The 14,907-nt window shown below is 44.0% G+C and overlaps 1 protein-coding gene across 1 annotated transcript; it reads left to right on the top strand.

Annotated features, from left to right (window-relative positions):
• Positions 1-10,527: 10,527 nt before the first annotated feature.
• Positions 10,528-14,565, top strand: LOC112897681. The gene is made up of 7 exons (XM_025966032.1): positions 10,528-10,686; positions 10,793-10,926; positions 11,389-11,593; positions 12,326-12,457; positions 13,013-13,564; positions 13,957-14,133; positions 14,226-14,565. Exons 1-7 carry the CDS (start codon positions 10,549-10,551, stop codon positions 14,397-14,399), a joined length of 1,512 nt encoding a protein of 503 aa, XP_025821817.1. The 5' UTR covers positions 10,528-10,548; the 3' UTR covers positions 14,400-14,565.
• The last annotated feature ends 342 nt before the right edge of the window (positions 14,566-14,907 follow it).

Below are 14,907 nucleotides of genomic sequence, written 5' to 3' on the forward strand. Positions count from 1 at the left end.
AGGCACAATGCGCCGTCCGTCCAGTTATCATTGGAATCACTTGTCCTCGTAAGACGGCTTTTGGAAAGTCCTCAAGAAGTCCCACTCTCGATCGAACTACACAAAATCATAGAGGCCTTTAACGACACCACTCAGAAAGTAATCAACATCACAAAAAGCATTCTCATCTGTAACGGGTGTCATGACTTACTTCAGGCGGAAGCGAAGACTCTACCATATCTATTTTTTTCTCGGGGTATTGCATACAGGGACTCTATCATACTCAGAGATCCATCTGAACATAAGAAAGAATTTATTTCTATCCTGAGGCATGTCTTTCTTCGAGGCAGGAAGAATTACAGCAGAGAATTGGCAGGTGAAAAGTTGGTGATGCTGTCCTCAGAATTGGACGCCCCTATTGTCTTTGATCGAGTGGATAATTTTGTTGTCAGCCTCAGAAGAATACTTGCGGGTGAGGCCAGAGACAGCGAGTACGGGTGTAGTATACAAGCAGCACGCATCCTAAAGAACTTGTGTAGTCATAGCAGTTATCTCCAGACACTGAAGGAAGCTCTGGTCCATGGGGTGCCGCAGGTGTGCTCGATCTGATCCCCTCTCGATTGATACAAAAAAAAAGAGGCAAGAAAATGCTTTGTTCTTGAATCTCTATCAACATCCTATATGCATGCATGGTGTGACACTGTCACAGTATTAATTAGATGATAGCATTGCAGGTGCTCAGAGAAATGCTCGACATACAAATGGGACTGCAGGCAGTAACAGAAACTTAAGGGGAGAGGTTTTCAGCGACGACAGGTACAGACTCAGCAGAAGGTCGCGATCCACAAGATGTTGGTGTTCCGCCGGACCAGCAACAGCAGCAAGCCCTGTTGTCGGAATGTGAGGCGGCATGCAACAAACTAGTTGCTACAGACCAAGACTTGGCACGTCAATTGGATTTGATCGCCACTCAGATATGTTCGGAGGCTGGGCAGCCTCTCAGAAGTTGGGCAGACCTTGTCAGACAAGCAAGGGAAATTATCAAGGACCCTTCCTTCGCCGGAGGGAGGAGACTGATCAGGTATGCCATGGACATGATGGCATCCACTTCGTCTGAAAGCTACCTCATCGGGGCAGAGATCCTTGACACGCTCCTCGGGCGTTGCTCGTACGAGCCATTCTCGGATATCGAGCGGGAGCAGAGGCCGGGGCTATGCCATTATGTGGGCAATTTGGTCGCCATGTCGGCACTCGACATCCGATTCCGATTGATCAGGAACCTGCTGCAGATGCTAGGCCCGGCTTTGCCGCGTGATGAAGGGGCGAGAGCGCGTGCTGCGAGGATACTAGAGCACATCGGCTGTTACATCCGTCGATCGGACTTGCAGGTCAAAGACATTATGGTGCTATTTGAGTCCCTATCCTCTACCTTGTCCACGCCTCAGTGGAAGGAGGTACTTCGAGGCATGCGAATCCTCAGGAGGCTTAGCGCAGGCAAAAGCAACGCTGCAACGATCAGCGGCACCCCTGACCTGCTTGCGAAGATCACGACGCTTCTAGACTACCACAGATTCCTCGTTCTTGACCCGGACCACAATGCCTGGTCCTCATTCGAAGGGTTTTGGACGGCGGCAACCTGCTCAGTGCAAGCACCAAGATGGGAACAATCAGAGCCACAAAAGACATTTTGATGTGTGAGAGGTGCGATGACCCCCTTCAGAAGGAAGCCATGAGGATGCACGCGCGGATATGTTGGGATAAGGTTGACGATCCTGATACTAGGGATGCAGACGAATGCAGAAAGGAATCTATGGCTATTCTGATAGACGTGTTTGCTCGAGGCAAGAAAGGTCACGCCAAAGCAATGGTGGGTAAGAAGTTGGAGGAGGTGTCCTCCTGGATTAGCTCACATGCACAGGGTGATGTTGTTGCCAGGCTCAAAGGAATGCTTGTGGATGGTGAGTACCAGTACAGAATCCAAGCAGCATGCATCCTGAAGAACCTATGCGCCCTTCGTCCTTGCACCGAGGAACTGAAGGAAGCTATGACCGATGCAGTGCCAAAGGTACTCGATCTGACACCCCCCCCCCCCCACCCCTCAGTTCATTTGTTTATATTATACTATACTACTAGTAGTTAATTTCACAAGATCTCACCACTATCCATGTTTAGACCTAGCGTATCTCTAGCCCACTAAATGTATGTACATGTGTTGAATAAATAGAGCACAGATGCATTACTATAAAGTTTGGAGAATATGAAAGTTCTTTATGTTCCTATAACAAATGGAGCCAGATTTTGAATCCTACATACAGTGTACTATCTAGAATCGATCACGTGTACATTGTTTTCTTCAGATGTTAAGTAACATGACCGAATAAATCTTGTTGGAACTAGAATCATGTATATACACAATTTTATGCTCAATGGCATGTCGTGAGACTGCCGATTGAAGTACTCATTACCTGATAAAATTCCAGGTGCTCAGAGAAATGCTCAACATACAAATGGAGCTGCGGCAAGCAGTAATGTTACCTTGCGGAGAGGGGTTCTCAGCTCCAGATATCGACTTGGAGCAAGGCCGCCTTTCACAAGGTGTTCCTCGTCCTGATCCACAGCAGCCACGCGATACCATAGAATTGCAGGATGCCCTGCTGTCGGAATGTGCGACGGCGTGCGAGAAGTTCGTCGTAGAAGAACAAGGCTTGGCTCCTCGGCTGGACGAGATCGCCGCTGAGATCTGCTCGGACGCAGGGAAGCCTGTCAGAAGTTGGGGTGCCCTCATCACAGAAGCACAGGAAGTTTTCAAGCAGCAGAAGGAGGCGCTACTGCGCTAAAATCCGCTTATTTGTGTGTTTATTCGTTGGACGATCGCGTGACATCAGCCTGTTCTTACTTTGATTTGCTCCTTATCTTATTTCTATTTTATGATGACTGTATCAATCAAGCTAGTGTACGGACAATGGACTCGGATAATCTTGTGCCATGTCTTGTGAATGTGTATGATTCAAAAATGGAGCAAAACTCCGGCTATTGGACAATGTGGCAGGCATATATAGGATCTGAGCCACCTCCATTCGTTCGGCATGTTACATTTCTTGTGAGTCGCCTATTATTTTCCAAATATACAATTTTATGAAAGATTTATCGTATTTATACTTATACTAGTGCTTAAATTGTGCTCAGTTGAAATGTAAATGTCGTTTCGACTCTACTAGAAAAATCTACGATAATGTAAGTATCATTTCGGCTTCAACTCCTTGGTCGACTTAGATTTTGCAACTTATAAGTCTCTAAAGACTTCAGGTTTAGGTTAGGATTTGGGGCAGTGGAATACAATGAGTATACTATGTTTTCAGCTCCTGATAAGAGGAGCCAAATTTTGTCCCCACGTGTCATGCTTGCAACTTTAGCAAGCTTTTGGCTTGGTCACCACTCACCATCCAAACACCTTTGTTTTACTGCATCACTCAATTTTAGCTTGGCCTCGATCAAGCGAATTTTTTCAACCCTAATTTGGCAACAAAATTTTGGGGCCGGGTAGGCCTTTTAAGTTTGAAACCAAACATCGGCTTTCGAGGAATCGTCAAGGAGTCTTGCTAGCAGTGGCAAGCAATGGGAAGGATAGCCAAACATCGGATCCACGGAGGTGGGAGACTGCTGATGGGCAGATAGGGCCGCTAACATGTAGTGTTAATGTCCTCTATGGATTGTGGTCGAGGGTGAAGGCACCAGCGCAGCCTGTCAAAATGGTGGAGGAGAGGCAGAACACACGGAGTTCAATAAAACACAAATACAAATACAGAGATGCAGATGCTCATAAACATATAGACATATTTACCTCTATGAATACACGCACTCAATCCTACCCCTATGAGCATCTATGAGAGACTGAACCAGTAGATCCTCAAGATTGACGACACTACATGCGGCATATCATCTACCATTGAAATAATAGCGCCACTTAAATTCTGAAATAAATTTAGAAAAATATGAGCACTCATGTCAAGTTGAGGATTCGAAATCGGGTAGCCAGGTTCCACCACTTTCGCATTAGAATTGCATTCTTTTTTAGGGAGAGTATTGACCATCATTTTTAAATAATTGACACTTTTGACTTTTAAGTTTATGCTTTGACCATTGATTTTTAACTAATATATAAGCAGATATACAAATCCAAGTATGTAATATGCCGAAAGTGTTTTCAGTGGTAAATCCCGTGGTACTGTATACTTCACTAAGTATTCTATAATGTCTTTACTGTCAAAGTGCTAAAGCAAAAGTTAATTTGTCAGTGAACAGAAGGAGTGTTAACTAGTACTAGTGCTTCCCACTACCGGAAAAAAGATCTTTGCCGAGTGTCAAATATTTTGCCGAGTGTTTTTTTTCGGGCACTCGGCAAAGAGCTTCTTTGCCGAGTGCCGGTCTTTGCCGAGCGTCTTTTTTAGACACTCGGCAAAGAAACTCTTTGCCGAGTGCCTTTTTCAAGACACTCGGCAAAGAAGCTCTTTGCCGAGTGCCTTGTTTAGACACTCGGCAAAGATAATTTTCAAATCATATTTTGAAGTAGTAAATTAATTCAAATAAAAATATTTTCAACTACAAAGTTGTATAACTTATCAAGATGCACAATTTTTATTTTGGACATTTCTTCATTTGATAAAATAAATATACATTTGTTCACAAAACATATATATCTCTCTCGTAGTTTATGAAACTAGAAGAGAGATATATAAGATTTGTGAACAATATTAGAATTATCATGTCCGATGAAAAAATGACAAAACAACCAAAATAAACTTTGTAGATCTTGAGAAGTTATAAGATTTTACAGTTGGTAACATTTTAATTTGAAGTCATCTTGTCAACAAAAACTACATCTGAATATAGAAAATTTAAAATTTGAATTTTGCAAATGACCTCGAATGGAAAAACCATCAAAATTAAAGTTGTAGATCTCAAAAAGTTATGAAAGTTTATAGTTGACAACTTTTTGATTTGAAATCATTGTGTCATATTAAAATACGTTTGAAGTTTTCAAATTTGAAATTCAAATTTTGTAAATGATCTCGGATGAAGAAACTACCAAAATAAAAGTTGTAGATCTCGAAAAGTTATGCCACTTTGTAGTTTAAAACTTTTTCATTTGAATTTATTTACTATCTCAAACAAATAATTTACACTCTGTTAATTATAATATGTGGAGAATAAAAACGTAATGTTGACACACGTGGTCCAATGGTGCAGTGGTAGAGAGAGTTGTTTGTGTGCAGGAGGTCGTGAGTTCGAAACCTATCATTGATAAGTTATGAAAAATTGCTGAAAAAAATGTGCAACCCATTAGATGGGTGACTAGTTGGATGTGCATGCCTCCCCAAATAAATTCGTTTTTTTCTGTTTCATTTTTTTGGATTTTATCAATTTATATTTTGCCGAGTGCTTCTCTTTGCCGAGTGTTTTTTTGGCACTCGGCAAAGCCTTTGCCGAGTGTAATCGGGGCTTTGCCGAGTGTCCCAGACACTCGGCAAAGCCCCTGATTCCGGTAGTGTCCTCTAGTTCAAAGAAGATGGCATTTGGAATCAAACACGAGAACTAAAAAAGTGGATGAAATGACCATCTTTAACCAAATTTGTTCTTTCTAATGTCCGTTCATTTACTGATGCATGCATGGCTATTTAGATGAAATTTCACCAAGAAATAAGACATGAATGGAAAAGAAATTTGTTAATGATGAAATTAGGGAGGGATAAGACTGAAAAAAGGCACTCTAAAGTTGTCCAGAAGTCGTAGAACGACATGTATTTAAAGATAGGGGAAGAGACCAAAGCGATATCTATTTCCAATCGGAGAAGTAGCAACTATTTTTTTTATTTTTTTGTATCGTTTGAGAAAAACTCTTTTTTTTGTACGGACGAGTAGCGGTTAACTGATTTCGCAACACAACACACGCAAGAGGCCAGCACTTTAGAGTCTTTTCTGAAAAAGGGTTAAAGAAAAATTAAAATTCGAAAAAGAGGTGCCGGTTTGAAATATTTCGAAAAATGGGTGCCTCCCGCCCAATGAAAGGGCGGGATGACGCATCCCGCCCATCCAACGGGCGGGGGGTTGGCGGGGGGAGGAAAACTTTTTCGCAGGGATCTCTTCGCGAAAGTTACGCAACATCCCGCCGTTCCAACGGGCGGGGTGTCTTCCGAGGGGCCTCCCGCCTGTTGGGAGGGCGGGACGTTCCGCAGAGGGGCATCCCGCCCCCCCAACGGGCGGGAGGTCCCCGCGAGGGGCAACCCGCCCTTCCAACGGGCGGGATGTCTCCCCCCCCCACTATTTAAGCCCCCACCCACCCCCTAATTCTCATAAAATTCATCAAAAATCAACAAAAAAAAGAAAGGAGGAGAGGAAGCGGCGAAGCCCTGTCCACACGTCGGTTTGGAGGTATTATAATCGTATAATTATTAATTATTTTTATGAATATTTGTTATGGTAGTTACACGTAGAATTCAGTATTTTCAATAGCTTTTAGAAATATTTGTTAGGACAGTTCTATTTTAAATAGTTTTGAGTATTTTTAATAGTTTTTAGATATATTTCATAGGGTAGTTATATTTTGAATAATTTTTATAATTGCAGTAGTTTTTAGATATATTTTTTAGGGTAGTTATATTTCGAATAGGTTTCAGTATTGTGAATAGCTTTTAGAAATATTTCTTAGGGTAGTTTTGTTATAAATAGTTTTTAGTATTTTCAATTGTTTTTAGATATATTTCTTAGGGTAGTTATATTTTGAATAGTTTTTATAATTGCAGTAGTTTTTAGACATATTTTTTAGGGTAGTTATATTTCGAATAGGTTTAAGTATTTTGAATAGCTTTTAGAAATATTTGTTAGGTTAGTTCTATTATAAATAGTTTTTAGTATTTTCAATTATTTGTAGGAATGTCTTACGGTACTTATATTTTTCATGCAGATATGGCGCAGACACCAGAGCTCCTTGACGCGCACATCGACGAACAGCACATGTCGTACCTGGCAGCAGTGGAGGGGCAGGAGCTTCACGAGTTGCACCCTCGTGTAGCAAAGGAGTTGTTGCACCTGGACGACCGCTGGCTTGACAGGTGATACTTTATATTTTTTTACGAAACTAATGTATAGCTTGTACGATAATTGTAACCACAATGCAAAATATACAGGTTACGTGAAGCTGGTTTGCTGCCACTCGCACGTATGCTTCAGGCCGGTGACGGCCAAAACGGTGGCGCCAAGAAGCGGATGCAGCTGGACCGCTCTCTACTTGCAGCGTTGGCGAACAGATGGCGTCCGGAGACGCACACGTTCCACTTGCCGTGTGGGGAGATGGCCCCCACGTTGCAGGACGTGTCATACCTGCTCGGGCTTCCCATTGCGGGTGAAGCTGTTGGCCCGGTTGCCGTGCCACCTTTCTGGAGGGCGGAGCTGTAGGAGCGGTTTGCTCCAGCGAACCCACCACTTGTTGTGAACGTACCTGATTTGCCCGGCCCCGCCAAGAGTTGGGTAATACAATTTAGGGTACGTCCAGTTATTTTTTATTTAATTTAATTGAATCATACGTGAGTACCTCTAAGTTTTGAACAAATATATTACAGGCTCAGGATATGCACCCTCTACCTGGGCAGTACGAGGTGTCACGATACCTGGAGGCATATCTGTTGTGGTTGTTCGGCTGGACTCTTTTCTGCAACTCTACAGGCAATTATATGGACAAGGTGCTCATGCAATACGCGCGCGCGATTGCGGATGCGGAGCCGGGCCAGGTACCTGGGTGGAGCTGGGGATCGGTAGTGCTTGCTGCCACGTACCGAGGCCTTTGCCAGGCCTGTTTGAAGACGGAGAGGATCGCCGTCATCACAGGCTGCCCACTTCTGCTGCAGCTATGGTCGTATGAGCGATTCGCCATAGCACGTCCCCTAATCAGCAAGGAGCCTTACCCGCCCGAGATGTATGGGATGTGGGACGAGGATAGCCCCACGATGGGTTCGCTTTGGACCGATCGATGGGTAAGTTCTTTTAAGCTCTTTAATTTAATGTTGTACGTTTCTATATATGAGGAGTACCGATGCAGTTGTGTAATTTTTGCAGATGAGCTGGGCACATCGGCAGGTCCGAAAAGCATACCCTCAGTTCGTGTCCGAATTTGATCGGATGCGGCCACAGGATGTCATCTGGACACCGTACACCGCTGCGGCTATCCAGACACGTGCGTCGCATGGGTTGTCTTCCCTCTACACGCGTGACGAGGAGTACTGGCTGACAAAGGTGAACCTAGTGTTCGATATTCTCGTCGAGCTGTACTGCGTCGAGCGTGTGATGAGGCAGTTCGGGCGACGACAGCACTTTCCTCTCCTACCTCGAGCGTTCCAGAACGTGCCGCGCAACGTGCACGAGTAAGTTTGTGATAACTCGTTTTGTATTAATTATATATTCGTTATCATAAAGCAATGTTGTCTTTGAAATATTTGCAACAGACATTCGCGCAAGGGATATCATGCCAACGAGGTCAACTGGGTCGTCAAGATACAGGAGTACGTAGAAGGGTGGCTTGACGCACGTGAGGATGTGTGGGACGAGGGGCAGCCACACACGGAGGCGTCATATACCGCATACCTCCGCTGGTACCTCCTTCGCACGCGTCCGTACGTCACTCTTTCACGCATTGATGACGCGGAGCATCAGCACCAGCCGACCATCTCGGACACGTATCCCTCGTACCGTGATCAGGAGCACCGTGGCGCGGTACGTCTTTCGCAACTTGAATTATTTAATCTTTTTTATAAAAGATCGATAACAATATTACTCTGCATCACATTACGTATGCAGATTGATCTGATCAACTACGCGAAGGTCGAAGCTACATCTCAGATCACGTTGCTTGAACGTGGAGTACGTGTACCGGAGTCACAGTATAAGGACACCTTGCGTAAGATTCAAGACAACTTGACGCGAGCGTTACGTGCACTGACGTATAGCGGCAGAGACGACGTGGGGGCCTCTAGTTCATCTCATGCGTCGGCCCATGTATACACAGCTGGCCTGTCGACCTCTGCAGCACCGCATGCAGCGTCCAGCGGTACTGCTGCTAGTTCAAGCTGTAAGTCCTTTATAATTGCCATTTCGATCACCTTTGATTTACACGACTAATTTCGTTTCTTTTTATAGTCATGCACTCGACGGCAATGGGACCTTCTCCTGCAAGAATACAAGAATAGAGCCTCAGACGTTTGGCGCGTATGCTCCAGGAACATCTCTCCCGTCAGGTTCGATGCCAGCTGCACCAGCTGCACCGTACTCTCAGGGCTACGCTCAGCATGCATGGTCGGCGGGAGCTCCTGCGTACGGTGCTCCATTCGGTGTGCCGGACTGGGACGACTGGGAGGGCGGCTCCGCCACTTGGTCAGAGCTGGTGGGTGGCGGCGCCGAGCCTGACATCATTAGTCCATCCTAGACGTATGACGCTCCAGGTGCACAGTCCCAAGATGACCCCTTCACGCCTGCACCTCCTCCGCCTCGTCCTCACCGTGCTCCAGATGCATTTACGTACTCGGAGGATCACATACGCCGACGGGTTAGGACTAGGGGGAGGACCAAGAGAGCACGAGGTCCGGGACATGCGGGGTAGATACTCCTGATTCGGTCGACTTTTTATATTTAAACTGTTTTTGTATGATACTATTTTCTTTTTAATTGGTTGATATATCGTAGTATCGTAATATTTGGATTCTACGTTGCAAAACGTTATCGTTTAACCATATTCATACGAGTTTTAGATAGAGCAATCTTCCTCGTAAAATTGAATTAAAATTTTAAATGTATACAAAAGAGTATGGCGAATCAATATTGTATTTGAAAATAGTCTGAATTTCAAATAGATTGTAAATCATAAATTCCAACAGAAAATAATAAAAAAAATAGATAGTCAACATCCCGCCCTCTGGCCGGGCGGGATGCCTCCCGCCCTCTCATCGGGCGGGATCCCTGCCTCAGGGACCTCTTCGCGAATAATAAACTTTCTTATTCGCGAAGGGGCCCTCGGGAGGGGCCTGCAAAAAACTTTTTAGAACATCCCGCCCTCTGGTTAGGCGGGATGTCCCCTCCCGCCCGATCAACGGGCGGGAGACACTCATTTTTCGAAATATTCCAAGCCGGCACCCCTTTCTCGAATTTTAATTTTTAACCCTTTTTTGAAAAAAAACTCAGCACTTTACGCATCATCACGGCCCCTGACGAGGCCTCTTATCTTTATGGGCCTCTGTAGTATACTGGGCCCGGCCTACCTCAAGACCAAACAAACGGCCCATCAAATTTAGGCGAATACGCAGGTCGGCGCGGGAACTCTGAAAATTTCAACGTCAAAGGGAGGGAAACGCGAAAAGACAAAGGAGATTTCGAACGCCTCCAGAAACTTCTTCCCCACCGCACATCGCCGCCGTGCGCCGGCGATCCAGGTTCCGCCTCTGTCCGCCGCGCCTGACTCGCCCTAGTGGTAATCCCCGTTAACCGATTGCTCTCCCCCACGCCCCCCCCCCCGCGCGGGGGACACCCATGGCGGTCGAGGGGATGGGGTCCGTGGTCGCGACGGTGAGCGGGTACCACGGCGACGAGCGGCACAGGCTCATCAAGCTCATCTCAGAGTCCGGCGCCAGCTACGTCGGAGCCATGAGCAGGTCCATCACCCACTTGGTACGCCGCTACGCATCGCCTGCTGCCTGCGCGCCGGTTTTCCCTCGGTTGATTTGATTCCGCGCGGTGTGAAATTGAATCTGGTGCGCGGGCTTCTGACGGGCAGGTGTGCTCGAGGTTCGAGGGGAAGAAGTACGACATCGCGAGGAAGCTCCGGACGCGCGTCGTCAGCCACCGGTGGTTCCTGGAGTGTCTCAGGGAGGGGAGGCGTCTCCCGGAGGGCCCCTACTTGATGGAGAGGTAGGTAGGAGCGGCTCTTCGTCAACTGTTGTTGTGAACTTGTGATATGATCAGAGATGTGCCTAGTAATTGTTTGACTTGGGGTGACGTATGAACTGTGGAATGGCATTTTTGGGGAAAGTGTGAAGTATGAACTGGGAATGGCATTTTGGGGGGAAGTGTGAAATTGTAATTAGGAATTATGTTTGCATACATGTGCTGCAACTGCGCAACCACAGAAGTTATATTGTGTCGAAAGAACGAAATTTCTTGCTGACTATTCTAATCCATCTGGCACATTTTGTTCTTAGATTTGTGTCAATATGTTGACGGTCTTTCTCAGCTAAAACTTATCATTCTATCAGTTAAACATTGGTGAAGAAGCAGTGATAGTATCCGTAAGCTAGAAGTTGCAGGTACTACCTTATTCTGTAAAAATGCTGACTGCTTTCTAAGAATGCTTTCTTTCTGTGCGATACTCAGTGGTGAAGAAGCAGGACCAGTCCCAGAGCTGCCTGCTCGTCCTTGTACACGAGGCAAGAAAAATGCAGCCACAGAGGGTAGAGTTTTGAAAGAGTTACCTGATGATTTCTGTGATACTCCTACGGCCAGCCATACTATTAAGCTTGATGATTCAGATTCTGATATGGAGCATCAGACATTGTCTGAATCATCCCTACTAAAAGAAGTAAGAATCACAGCATGCACTTGATTTTGTTCCTTCATGTATTCTCTAGATGTTGTATTCTCTAATCTTTATGCAATCCATCATGTCGTTTAAATCTTCAATCTACTAGTTCAACTAAAAAGTAATATTGATCAATCAATCAATCATCCATAATTTCAATTAAACACATATTACTGTATGTATAATTGTTCAATCGTAGCATACGTATAATTGTTCAATCATGGTTCAGCTAGACTCTAAAGTAAGATAGAAATGCTGTCTGAGGGTTCATCTTCTGCTATTTGATGGTTTCAATGTCTATGTATAAAGAAGGAAATTGACAATGAAATGACTAGTTGCAGTAGAAATGGTTCTGCAGGTATATCAGGCAGCATATTGTGAATTAGAATCTACCTGCCATGTACCATCTATATACATACAATTTTTCTCTTACAGGAACTCTAAATTGTCCTTGCTTACATCTAAGCTACTAATTGAGTCTTTAAACTTTACATTATATGTGTTTGTGCTACATACCTTGGCATAAATTTCTTGGAAGTGCTCTAGATTTGTATTTACTTATTCATTTCATAATAGTGTCCTTGTTTTATACTTCTTTTTTTAATTTTCATTATGTCATGTAAAAATTTTATCATCAAGCATGCAGTGTGAACATTAACATACTTGTGTAAAAGTACAGCAGCATATTTGTATCTATTTTCTGATGAATCTTGGTTGTCCTGTGGACTTCAGAATTTTGGTGATGGGGACTCTGAGAAGAATGATTTATCAGATGTTAAGCAAAGAAGAAAACGTTTGAAGTGTTTTAAAAAATCAATGGATAAAGATGTTCTACACCTGCAGGACAATGTGTCAAGTGTCATGGTAATATGCAAATTAATATTTATCAACCCCTTCCTTTTCTTTTAACTATAGCCTAGAAAGTTTTAGTATCCTTTTTCTCTGCTAACTTTCTTGGAAGCTTTTAATTTCTTTATGAACCTCTCAGCACTCTGGTCTTGAATTCTGATCAAGTACCCTTCATAACGACCGGATTTTGGTGCTCTGTTTTGTTTAAGCTTGTACTCATATCTCATAAACAAAGGACCCAGTAGCTCAATCACAAAAGAAAAGGATCCAGTAGACAAATAACTTTTCCTAAATAAACCTGTAAAACTGCTTTAAGGCCATAACTATTAAACTCGAGGCACCTATATGGAGATATTGTTTTCTTTAATACTGATGACACTGATTGTTTGTTGCATGTGTCCATGCTCAAGCTGACAAAAGCTGGTTGTAGCTACCACATCTCATCTAGCTTGCACCTTTTTGGGTATATGGGTTTTGATGAACAGATGTACACAGCTTGTTTCTTTTTAACTTTCAGCCATTTCACATTCTTATTTGTAAGCTTATGCTTGTATCAAAATGACAATACAGGCAAGACAACGCCTTCATGAGTCAAGCCACACAACGTCCAGGAGCACATCGAAACAGAAGGGAGAAAGGAACGATCTCACAGAAAGTGATAGTTTGTCTGACAGCTTTCATGAACCTCAGACTTTGGATACTCTGTCTATAGGAGCGGGAAGAAAATTTACCAAGACAAACTTATTATCATCATCCCTTCGGCAAAGTACCCTGGATTCATTGTACGAATATGGCGAAACTAGTAGGCATGAACCAGACAGAAGAAAAGAGCTAAAAAACGCTGACTTAAGGGAGAGTTCAACAAGCTTGCCTCCATATGATTTGTCTGGACAGGAACCAGCTTTCTGTACTCAGGAGCAAAAAGACAAATATAGCCTTGGCACTCTAGGTGATGATGAATTGGGATACGACAAGAAACTCACAGAAAAATCATCTAATTTAGAAAGGCAAGAAGAATTATCATGCGTGATATGTTGGACAGATTTTTCTTCTACAAGGGGCATCTTACCATGTGGACACCGATTCTGTTATTCATGCATTCAAGGATGGGCAGATTGTCTGGTATGCTTTAGTTCGATTCTTGCTTCTTAGTGTTTGCTTATATTGGGTTGTCCTTGTACTAAATATTCTGGAGACATATATAATATATTTGCCCTACTATAACCCACTTGGTTTCTTGAACTTTATGCTTGTGGTTAGGTTCAGACTAAGACCATACTACAGTAGACAAATGACAATGTACTAATACAGATTCAAGATAGTATTATGTCATAACTGAAAGAAATGATGCCTACTTATAAAATATAGGAAACACAACCAATATGTTACACCAAACTAATGGCAACCTGGGCCAAAGGGATTAGTGACAATCTGATTTTGCTATAGTTTTTTAGGTTCTCCTCCAGTTATGTTCGAAAAAGTTATTATCATATAGCTGCACCTTTGCGTTTCAGGCTTCCGGGGGGAAAGTCTCAACATGTCCCCTTTGTAAAGCCAGTTTCACATGGATCACTAAGGTGGATGAGGCAGGCACCTCTGATCAGAAGATATACTCACAGACCATTCCTTGCGAAGCTTCTACCGATGTTTCTGTGTTCCATAATGAAGGCTATGACTTCTCTCGATTCTGGGTGAGATCCTATCTCCTTGCTGCTTAAATCAGTTTGGGCTTACCATGCTTATTTCATTTTGGGTTCGCTATGCTTACCACTCCATTGTGTAGACTCGGCCAGGAGCATGCTTCCAGTGCCACAGCCGTGAACCTGAGGAGCTTCTTCTAAGCTGCCATGTCTGCAGGTCGCAGTGGGTGCACTCGTACTGCCTTGATCCTCCACTGACCCCGTGGACATGTTTGCATTGCAGGGGTATGCGTATGATGTATCACCGCTATCGCTAGTCTAAAATTGGAATAGTCGTGCCATAGTCTCCTTATTAGAATAGTCTGTTTGAGATTTTAGAGGGAACCTGTATCCGAATTTCGTGACAGTTCTTGCCAAAGAACGAATAAATTGCTGTGTACCTGTAAGTGGACATGATAGAGATTCGGGGTGTACTGTCAAATCTGACCCTACACTACACAGAAATTGTCAAGGGCTGTTTGGATGCCTGCCTAAGACGCCATGCCACGCCACACATTTCGTGCCACAGGTGTGGCGGCCAAATCGGCCGCCGCACCTTAGGCGCGGTGTGGCGCCTAAGGCAGCCATCCAAACAGCCCCTAATTTCTCATCTGACTCAGGCATGGTAACGATTTTTCATACTGATATATTAGGAACAAAGCCTGAAGCTATTTGGTATTTGCCTTGCGTATGAAGGTCAGCATTGGAGATTATACGAAGGTTTTCATTTTCTGCATGTGGTAGGAACTTGCAGGATGAGGGACTCACCTGCTGATGTGTGGGCCC

The sequence above is a fragment of the Panicum hallii genome, chromosome 6, assembly GCF_002211085.1.
Source record: "Panicum hallii strain FIL2 chromosome 6, PHallii_v3.1, whole genome shotgun sequence".
NCBI classification, from domain to species: Eukaryota; Viridiplantae; Streptophyta; class Magnoliopsida; order Poales; family Poaceae; genus Panicum; species Panicum hallii.